This window comes from Pygoscelis adeliae, unplaced genomic scaffold (assembly GCF_000699105.1).
Source record: "Pygoscelis adeliae isolate BGI_AS28 unplaced genomic scaffold, ASM69910v1 Scaffold113, whole genome shotgun sequence".
Classification (NCBI taxonomy): domain Eukaryota; kingdom Metazoa; phylum Chordata; class Aves; order Sphenisciformes; family Spheniscidae; genus Pygoscelis; species Pygoscelis adeliae.
The window spans coordinates 9,971,777-9,983,197 of record NW_008825108.1 but is presented as its reverse complement, the minus strand read 5'-3'; the positions used below and the strand labels follow the sequence as shown (position 1 = coordinate 9,983,197).

The 11,421-nt window shown below is 38.6% G+C and overlaps 1 protein-coding gene across 1 annotated transcript in view; it reads left to right on the top strand.

The window, feature by feature from the left end:
- USP15 (ubiquitin specific peptidase 15) overlaps positions 1–11,421 on the top strand; it is an 83,295-nt gene that overhangs the window by 60,181 nt on the left and 11,693 nt on the right. Inside the window, exon 8 of the mRNA XM_009327687.1 lies at positions 2,003–2,147. Within this exon, the coding sequence (XP_009325962.1) occupies positions 2,003–2,147 (145 nt within the window). The remainder of the gene's footprint in view (positions 1–2,002; positions 2,148–11,421) is intronic.

Below are 11,421 nucleotides of genomic sequence, written 5' to 3'. Positions count from 1 at the left end.
AGGTGGTAGTTCATGAGGGGGGGGGGGGGGAGCTGCAGAGAAGGAGAAAGAAGGGGAGTGAAAATCCCCAGGAAAATTACATTCAATCTGTTTATTACCCCAACATCTCCTAAATTTCCAAAAGAGCTTTCTCTTCTGTTAACCATGTGAAAAGTGTAATGTTTGAGTCAGGTGAGGAAAGCAGTAGGAAGCAAGCAGAGCTGAAAGTAGAAGCTTATTGTGTAGCCTGTACGTGTGCATTTCTGTTGCTGCTGTGCACTGTTGAGCTGGGTCAAGGGGTTGTGGAGGTTGCATTAGCACCAATGGCAAGCTTGTGCTTTTTCTTCCTGGGGGAACTAAGGCTTGCCAACTTAAGGGAATTGGGGTTGATTGCAGTAGCTGGACTGCAGCTGCAAAGGGAGATGGAAGGTAATTTTTCCTGGGGATCTCATGCGTGGGTGAACCAGGGACTAAGGATAGGGAAGGGTTGACCACAGAAGCAAGCTTGAAGGGTATGTGGGCCCTGGAGTTCAAAAAGTATCTTATGTAAACTAGGGTGAAGCATTTAAGTTAGGATTAAGCTGAATGGGCAAAACTAACTCTACAGGATTTTTCATGGAGAATGACCAGTAAACACAATGCCACTTAGCTAGTTTGGGGGCAAGCCAGAGAGCAGAGAAAATGCATGTGTATGGAAAAGGGAAGGACTGATAGGAAAGTCAGCTATTAAATGATCAGATATAAAAGTTCAGTTCTATAAAAGAGAACAGCAGCTTTATGGACAGTGGAGCTATAAACTACACAGATGTCTGAGGCCATCGAAAGAGGGAGAAATTTTCTTCCCCTTCTGTTTGAGATTTTCAATAACTTGTGATTAAAATGAAACAACTGTTACTGATGAAAAGTGAGTAATTGTGCACTGAGGGGACAGGTGGAATTCAGTTGGATGTAGAGTGTGATACTGTTCAGGAATAATGGCTGGAGTGTACCATTGGGCACTTGCATCCTCAGACTTTCACAATTATAAATCTCAATTATTTATCAGGATTGATTCGTTGCACTGCATATTTTTCCTTGTCATTCTTAGCAATTGACTTTCAAATTTTTGTTCAAGTTGCTTCTAATGTGAATAATGCTTAATGACCACAGAAATACTCTTGAACTTTAGCCAAAGCTACTATCATGCAAATTTCATTATGATCAGTGCCTGAAATAGTTTAAGAAAGAGTTTAACCTTTCTGGTTGGTTGTTTTTTCTAACATCTGAAATATTACAGAGCATCCTCTTACAAGATTATTTTGCCTTTCTAGTGTTCTCGGATATGCTTACTTTACTGTTTTGAGGGTTATTCTATATTTAGTGTTTGCATGATTTCATCTGAAAACAAATTGCTTTAAATCTTACCATTTTACCTATTTCAGTCTTCTCCAGTTTCTCCAAACAGATGCATCATAGAGATTTATAATGAAGTTGTTACAAGGCATTTTGCGCATTCTTTTACCTCTCAAGGCTTTCCTGCATTTGCATGCTGGATTGTGCTGTCCTAGCAGGGAAGCTATAAATAGACCCTCTGATGCAGTGAGGCAGCTATGCCATAGTGGCCTTGGAAATCTCAGCTTTCACGTGTAACTCTGCATTCCCATTCCCACCGACCTCACTCTTGCAGTAGCAGGATGCAAAAGGGACGTAAATGATTGATTGCTGGTGGTGGTGTCTAAAGTCTGAGTGTATTAAATTTGATGGAGCAATGAAGAATAGAGTAAGCTGTGAAGCTGCTCCTATCAAAAAGGGGTAGGGATGTAATAATTACAGTTATTGCAGTACATTAGATTTTGGTTGTTTGCACAGGTGACTTTTCAATTGAAATTAATGTTATTACCAAAGTTAAATACTTTGAAAACCTTTTTTGTTCACAGAAGTTACTTTAACATTTTTAATCATTTAAGTTTATAAAGTACTTGTATGTATTAAAGTACTATAGAGTACATGTTTACATTGTGAAAGATCTTTTGTTTTTTTACAGTGTGAAAAATTCAAACTATTGTCTCCCATCTTATACTGCTTATAAGAATTATGATTATTCAGAGCCAGGAAGACACAATGAGCAGCCAGGCCTGTGTGGCCTGAGTAACTTGGGCAATACATGTTTCATGAACTCAGCAATTCAGGTACGTACTGTAGAATAAAATGAGCTTGTCTTATTACTTGGAAACTAATATCCTGTGATAGTTTGTCATGTTTGGAAACTAATATTAAGAGACTCCATTAACTAGCAGGATAGGATTAAAAGTGAGGAAATAATACATCTATATTGGTATACTAGAAAAGTTTACTTACATAGCTGCATTCATTGCTTTCCCTGGTTTTGCACAGTGATCAATGTCAGAAAGAGATTTGACCAGCGTTCTACATGAGTGAAGCTTTAAGTGGGATTCTTTGCTTTTTGTAATGATTACCGTGCATGAATGTCATGAAAAATGCTTTTTCATTTTGAGATGCACTTGAGTACAGATTGTAGTGCTGAAGTGTCAAAAAGTAGATGATCGATGGATTACTGGGCCTTTATTCCTAACTAATTATCATGTACTTTTAGTGCACAAGTTAACATGCAGGGAACCTTTGAACATATTTCCCTTTGACCTTTCCCCTTTGAATAGCTGCTATTTCATGCATGAGATATTTTACAGGAATGTAATAGCTTGTTTCTTTGCTATGATTGCAAGAGAAATACTAGTATACCTAGTATTACTCTTATGAAGAAAAAAAAACTTAGTCCTTTTACTTTTCAGTGGAAGCTGCAGTGGTAGATTAATTAATGGCCAGAAAGAACTAGTAGTTTAATTTGGTTTTGTTAAGTTCTGGAACTCGTGTTTTATGTCATCAAAGCAGTCTTATGTCAAAACATTGTAAAGTGTATTTAAGTTCTCGTTCACATTTTTTTCCTGATGAGTATAAAGATACTAGACCTTAACCAAGCGTACTTCAGAGCTAATCTCCTCCTTTGTCATTACAAGGGTTCCCAACTCACGTTTGTATTTCTTTGGGTGAAATAAAAATAAAATAATGTTGAAATCCTTCTTTAGCCTGTTCAGGAAAAAAGTAGTTTCAGATACATTTGTAAGATAAGTTTTTGAAGTTGTTGAAATTTGTTCAAAAGAAGAAATATTCCAGAGTTTCAATAGTCTGTGCGGATTTTCTATCCCTTTGTATATAGAATCAGAGAATAATTTGGGTTAGAAGGGACCCCAGAATGATCATGGGTCCTGCCTCCTGTTTGTGTTCATTACACTAGTCCTGTCACTCCACACTTCTGCGAAGAGTCTGGCTCCGCTTCTCTGTAGCCTCCCATTAGGTAGCTGCAGACAGCCACGAGCTCTCCCCTTAGTTTTGTCGTCTTCAGGTTGAACAAATGCATACAGCTCTCCACCTTTCCTTGGAAGTTGTTCTCCAGCCCCCTGACCATGTTGGTGGCCCTCCTCCATTCTTTATTACACTGGGGAGCCCTAAACAGGACAGTGCTCCAGCAGGAGTTTCACAAGTGCCAAATAGAGGGGAAGATTTGCTTCCCTTTGCCTCTGGCTACTTATTGCTAATACAGCCCAGCTTGCAGTTGGCCACCTTTCCCACAGGGATGCACTGCTGGCTCTTCCGCATTTCCACAGAAAAGGACCACTGGGTCATATTATGCAAAGCTGCTTTCTAGCCAGCCAGCCAGCCCCCAGCCTGTAGTGGTATATGGGGTTATTCCATACTTACTTATATAAGGTGCCCATAAAATTCAATTTATTCTTGTCTAAAAATGTTTTCATGAGGATACTTGAAGAGAAGTTGAACAGCGCAGGAAGTAATTCAAATTTTTTTTTAGCATACTGCACGAAAGATGGCTAAACTGAAAGGGGGAGGGACACACGTTTTGCAGCCTCCGTTCTAAATAAAAATGCTATATGTTATCTCTCTTGATTACTGAATTGCGTCATGATGCTATTGTAAAGAATAAAAGAAGAATATATTTTTGTCTAGTGTGTGAACCAGAATTGTCTTTTAAAAGTTGAATTAAAAGAATATTCTTAGTGCATAGTGAAATATTTTTTTATGATGCTGCACTATCCATCAGACTAGACTGATTAAAAACAAGGATAATTTTGATTACTTATTCAAACCTTTGTTAAACTGGTATACATGAATTTGCATATATGTAGATTTAAAAGTAACCTTTTAGGTGAGAATTATAAGCATGGGTTATTGCCTTTAGGAATCTTACACAGCTTAACAAACTTATTACAGTTCACATCAATATCCCATTGTGTAAACCGGATTTAATTCTGAGGTCTGCGTTCTAAATCATGTCAGCTTTGACTTCATTGCTTTTCAGTTCTATCTAGGGAATCAAATGTTCAAATAAGTTCTGCGAAACTGTAGTGTAAATTGATAAATACAGTTTTGTTGATTCGCAAGACAGTGCTCTGGGTAAGAAAATTAGGTGTTTATTGAGCAGTGCAGCTTTTAGTTTGGCATGGTACCTTTCGTATGTCCTTGATAGTGTGTTTTTTCAAATGCATTATTTGGCAGCTTTCTTAGCAAGGAAGTATAAAGTAGCTTTCAGTTCCACCTACTATATCTCTCAAAGAAAGTATTGTTCAGACTTTAATGTTATCTAAGAAATCCATGAAAGTGCTTTTTAGTGAAAGTAGGATGTGTTTTTAACACACTGAGGTCTTGCAGACTGCAAGTTCTGCTGTCTTCTTCCTCTTGCCACCACTAAACTTCTCTCTTTTTTCCAATTACATTGAAAGCATATGTTTCACAGCACTAGTTTGCCATTAATTTCACCTCCTACTGTTATTGGAGTAACATTGGATTATTCTGGCTAGAGGTGTTATGCCTATGGCCGAAGCACTCTGAACACATTTGATCTTGTGTAATCTTGGAAGCAACAAAGGGATGGGCCCGGATAGTATGTGGATAGCAGACTAGGGAATTCTGCTTGGGAATATTGGGTGCTCTAGGCTTTGACCTGGATGATGGAGCAGAGTGCACCCACAGCAAGATTAGAGATGACACAAATCTGGAAGGAGGGACTGATACACCAGATGGGGGTGCTGCCATTCAGAGGGACCTCAGCAGGCTGGAGAAATGGGCAAACAGGAACCTCAAAGGAAATGCAAAGGCCTGCAGCTGGGGAGGAATAAGCCCAGGCACCAGTACACACTGGAAGGGTGGGGGGGCAGGTGACCAGATGGAAAGCAGCTTGGCAGAGAAGCACCTGGGGTCCTGCTGGACAAAAAGCTGAGCATGAGCCAGCAATGTGCCCTTGGGTCAACAACCGTGTGGGCTGCATTGAGAAGAGTATTGCCAGCAGGTCAGGGGAGGAGTGAACCCTAAAGTGCTGGGTTCCCTTCTGGGCTCCCCATTACCAGAGAGACAGGGATATACTGGAGCAAGTCCAGTGAGGGGCCACAACGGTGATCAAGGGACTGATCACTGCAGCATCTGACCTATGTGGAGAGGCTGAGAGAGCTGGGACTGTTCAGCCTGGAGAAGGCTCCAGAGCGACCTTATCAACATGTGGAAATACCTGATGGGGGAGAGTAAAGAAAACTGAGCCAAACTCTTCTCAGTGGTGCCCACTGAAAGGAGAAGAGGCAATGGGCACAAACTGAAGCACAGGCAATTCCATTTAAATGTAAGAAATTTTGCTTTACAGTGGGGGTCATCAAACACTGGAATAGGTTTTCCAGGGAGTCTGTGGAGCCTCCGTCCTTGGAGATGCTCAAAACCTGGCTGGACACAGTCCCAAGCAACCTGCTCTAGGTGACCCTTCTTTGGCTAGTCCAATCCCCTGCTCAGTCTCCAGAGGTGCCTTCCAACCTCAACTATTCTGTGATTCTCTGATCTGCTTTGGTTACCTGCTCTAGCTTATTTACCTTCTTAAGGTGTCTTCCTTCACAATTATGTCAACACAGGGTTGTTTATCAGGATAAATCTGTTTTCTTTAAACAAAATAGTTTACTGTAGAGTTTTAGACTCTGAAATAGTTTCGAGTTCCATTCATGTTCTATTCCAAAAGCTCTGCTTTGATCCCTTCCATTCAGTCAGTGCTGAGTGTAATCAATGTAGCTTTCTTCAACAGAAGCAGGGTTTAGTTTATTCACTCTCCTGCTGATCTTCATCCTTCCCAGACAGCATTGAGGGCCCTTAGTGCTCACATAAGAGCCATTTCTGCTTCAGAAACCACTTCATTTCTCAGACAGCTTCTCTTTGCTCTTGTCTCATGTACAGTGAAGATGGTTTGCATCAGAACTGTTATCAGTGTTCCTTGAAGAAGAGGGCCAGTTCCTTGCACATCTTGCTCTCCAGAGTCTGACAAACTTGTCTGAAGGTTTTTGCCCTGTAACCATACTAGGTAGAAATGTGATAATCCTGGCAGTTTCTTAAATTTTGTTGCAAGTTCATTAATAGTTCTTCAATCTATACGTAAGGTTAGGCTTGCCACTTCATCCTTCTAAGTGATTACTGCAAAGAGACCTTTGCTTTTCCAAGTAGGGGCTTTCAGTGTTACAAAGCTCAAGACAACTAGAGGAGACATGGTGAAGAGATGGGTAAGATCCTCTGTGGTACCACAAACAGCTGCAGGCTGGGTCGGGGTAAGGCCAAGAAGGTTAAGATGCCATTGTATTTCTCCCAAGTGCTGTTGTCTTATCACTGTTTCTAATTTTAAAAAGCAATAATTCAATATTATTTCATATTTTGGTTGTATTGGAACTTTTCTTTTGTATAGATTTTTCAGATTCTTTTGAAGGGGTATTCCATGTATCTAATTTTAATTTACTTCAGTGCTAACACCTAAGGCTTGATTTTTATTATTAAGGCCTAAATGTCTGCTTTTGCACATCTGAGCATTAAATAAAACAGGAAAGACAAAAGGGAGCTTTTGGACTTCATGAAAACTTATTATTATATCAAGCAATGATACATTGCTTGATATTATATATATTAAGATATTATCATATATTGATATTACCGTATCTAGCAAAAAAGAAGTATTTGGCAAGTAGATGTTTTATTCGCATTCATTTATGTACATGGCTATGTTCTAAGCTGAAAAAAAATTAGAAAAATAAGAATTTCCTGAAGCATTGCTGTGCTGCCACCTGTGGATGTTTCCTAAGTATTGCTTTGCCCTTTTGGTGAGATACTAGTGATTAGAGCTCTGTGGGAATTTTTTTTTTAATGCAGTGAAAACCTGAGTTCAGAATTTTCATTTTGTGATTCAAAAATAAGAGAAGAATGAAAATAAATGTTTTAATTAAAAACACTTCTTCCACATTTTCATTTTGATGTTTTTTCCATGAGTGTGATTATATATACTTGACTTTTGAACAACCGCTGTTGGGAGCTTTGCAATGGGGTATTTCAGCAGTTTTCTTTCTTCAGAAAGCTGATTAACATTCCCTCTACAGTTACTTATGGCTATGAGTTTATCCAGACAAAACATAACATCTTTCACCGAAACCTGAAATTATTACGTTTTTAGTGCTCTGTTTCAGTTGCTACAGGTATACGGATCAGCACATCTGACACTAAGTACTTCAGACAAGTAGGATAGACAGATGTAAAGTAATTCACTTTTTTCCTGTTACTTGGATCTTTTTTTCAGTCAGTCAGCTCTTGGTCTTTTATTAGAAGGCTGAAATATGAAATTTCAGTGTCTTTGCATAAAATTGTTATTAAGTAGGACAGCTGAAGAACCATGATACTTATAGGAACACTCAATTTTTAGCTCAATTTCATTATCTTATTGTCTGTTTCTCATTTCCCCAGTTCACTGGTATAATAGGTAATGATGTTTTCTTTGCTTTGAAATTTTATTTTTATCATTATTTCTATGTAATATCCCTTATAGGATGTGAATAAATATTTCCTTGTTGCCTTAGGATCACAGGATAATTCAGGTTAGAAGGAACTTCAGGAGGTTTCTAGTGCAGCCTCCTGCTCAAAGGAGGGTCAGCTCTAAGGTCAGACCAGGTTGCCCAGGGCTTTATCCAGTTGGGTGTTGAAAACCTCCAAGAAGGCTGCACAGCCCGTCAGGTCCACCGCTTGACTGTTCTTACAGTGAAAACTTTTTTCCTTATATCCTTAACCTCTCTGGTTTCAACTTACACCCATTGTTTCTTGTCCTCCCACTATGCACCACTGTGAAGAGCCTGGTTCGATCTTCTCCTTAACCTCCCTGTAGGTACTAGAAAGCTGCTGTTTAGTCTCCCTGAAACAGTCTCTTCTGCAGGCTGAACAAGCCCCAATGCTTCAGCCTTTTCTCACAGGGCAAGTGCTCCCAGGCCACTGACTGTCTTGGTGGCCCTCTTTCTTCATTCATTTTATTTTCTTTTTCTCAATTAAACAATCAGAGTCCTTGCAAACTCTCTTATCAGAGTTTTCCATACTTAAATTATGTGGATTTAGAGGAGTATAATGTGACTTTTTATTATTTTTCCACCTATATGAAGGTTTCATAGGACAGGTAGACTTGCTAACAAGTTCATAGTCTAGTATTGGAATTACAGTATTCCAGTGAGGCTACAGCATTGATATCTTTTAGTGCCTTATATATATTATTTATTGTTCATTTTCCTGTGCATCTTAATGCCTCCCACACCCTACTAGTTACAGCTATGCTCTTTAAGCAGTAGACTGTAGGTGTCTTTACAGTTGATTAGGTCTCCTTTTTGACTCAATAGTTTAGAATTCTTCCAGGGTGTTTGTATGCATGTGTGTGTATATCAACAATGCATGCAGTGTTGCATAATACAGTTGATGCACAATTTGTGTGAAGCGTTGTTTTTGTCCAGTCACATTGTTTGTCTAATTTTCTTGGAGGTTGATTATGATCCCTTGATACTAATTACATAAATAGCTGTTATCCACAGATTGCTCTGCTACAGAAAATTTTTTTTCCTTTTTTTCCAAGTAATTAATATGTAACATGGAACTATAATTTCAGTGTTAACCTTTGCCATGCTGGAGACATGTTAGTTTACCTATGTCTGTGTTTTAAAACAAACAAAAACCACAAAACCACTAATTTGAACAGGGTATATAAATCCGATGACTTTGCTGTCTAGTAGATTGTCTTAGTTCTAATAGTTTTGTGGGTTTTTTTAATTGATGCTTTCCATAAGTCTTCCTTGATAACCTACAACATGTCACATCATGAGAAAATAAGAATGTAGGCTTCCTTTCAAATTGGCTTCTGGATGCTTTTTTCCCTGTGATTTTAATCATGATCTTAAATAGTTCACCATTGTCAGCTTTTTCAAGAAGTAAACGTTTGTAATTATTTAGCTTTGTCAGTTATGTTGAAAAGATCAGTGGGTATGTGGCCAATTGTATTAGTTCTTTTAGCAGCTACTCTTTTGAAAGCTGTGGCATCTGATATTTTAGAAAAGATGTCAGCTCTATATCTCAGAAATTGCTGTGTTCAGATAGATACTTGTGCATTCCAGTACTACCATCAGTGTCATCTTATGTTGGAATGTGGAAATTGTTATAAGAAAAAAGGGAAATTGTCTGTAGTAATCTTCCAGACTTATACATACAAATACAAATTAATATTCTGAGGAAGTGACAAAACTAATTTATTAGGTGAAAACTAGAAAAAGATAAATTAGTTTTTTGGTGAAACCACACACTGCCAGCACATTGTGTAGTACTTGACTAAGAACCTATAGAAAAATTTACTATTTTTGCATTATTTAGTTCCTTGTTCTAGACATTCCTCACACTAAGCTGATCAGCTGAACTGATTTGATCTCCTAAACCAGCCCAAAAATAATCCAGAAGAAAAGTGAGGAGGAAAAATAGTTTTTTGACAGGTTAGTGTGATGAATATGTTTATTGTGCAATCAGATGAGGATCAGCAGAGAAGGGGCAGGACTTGTTTGGGCAGTAGGATTTGTCACATCGCTCAGACTGAACATGCAATTTTACCTAAAGTGTAGTTTTATTTATAGTTAGTTTAGTGTGGTTTGCACTGTACTGTTTCTTGGTATCTGGTGGAACTTGGTAGTCCGTCTATTCATTTAGGTTGATGCTAAAAATAATCTTTTGAAAACTCTGACCACTTCTGTATGGATTTGAGAGACCATGTGTTTTTCCTCTTAGCTGCATGGATCAGTTCAGAACTGACAACACAGATCTGTGAGGTAGGGGGGGCTTGGGATCACCACTATTAGGAATGAAAGCTCTTTGCCATGTAGCAAGAGAAAAATGAGCTTTCTTCAACCCTCAGTGTCCAAAAGGGCCTGTAATACCAGGATTTTTTTTGCAGTGTTGACAGCTCATTAAAGCTTTAGGTGAGGAGGGAGAGAAAGAAAGGAGTGTGATATGGGCATGAAACTCAGCTCTCTACAGCATGTGACTGGTTTTGCTTTGTAATATTGCACAGGTATGATAGGCAGAAAGAGGAATAACTTTTTTTGCCCCGCTCAATAAAGTTGTAATTCTTCCAGTCCCAATTGTTGCATCTTACGCAGTAGCGTATGTGGAGCTAAAATTTTTGTTCATCCCCTTGTTTGCAGAGAGGCAGAGATGAGACCGATGAAATATTTGACCTTTCTTGAAATCTTTAATAGAGGAAAGAACGCAGAAAAGCTTATAATACTTAGTGAAGAAACTTTGCTAAATCTGTATGCTAAGGCATGGCATGGAGATAATTTCCAAGTGATGGAAAAGTTTTTGTTTAAAGCAGTAGCACACAAAAATTCAAAGTGGTTTCCTAAAACTGCAAATCGTGCTTCAGTGATTACATCCTGCTATCTCTAAGTGCTGACGGAAGAGACAAACTGGTACAGAGCATAAGTCATTATCTCAGTCTAAACCAAGGCCCTTGCTTTCCTTGAACTAATTTCAGCTCTAAACAGCTTCACAAAATTTGAAAGAACATAGGAAGGGATGCAGCAATTCTGATTCAAGGTCTAGTCTATCTAGCATAGATTGGTGTCTTCGACAGCATCCATAAGCAGATGCTTAGGAAGAGAAGGAATAGGGCAAGCATCCTCACCTTCCCTTCCCTCCCACCCCTGCCAAAAAAAAAAATCTGTTTTCAACTGCTCACATGTTGTTCTGAATGTGGTGTAATTTGATTTAATAAGCCCTACTGTCGCTCTCTTCCAAGTACCTATGCAGTCTCTCCTTGAGGCCCTGTAAATATTGTGCATCTATAAAAACTTTCAGCAAGGATTTTCATAAAGCTACTATTCATGTATCAAGAATATATCTTTTGTTTGTTTTGAACATCGATAAAAATTGTCACACTGTGGTTGGCTGGACTACTATGTCTAAATTCTGACATAAAGCTTTTGAAAAATATTACCTATGCATAACCTGTAGTGGTAGCTGCAGCCAGTCTTGGTTTAAAACCATTATTTGTTTTTGTAAAAGACCTTT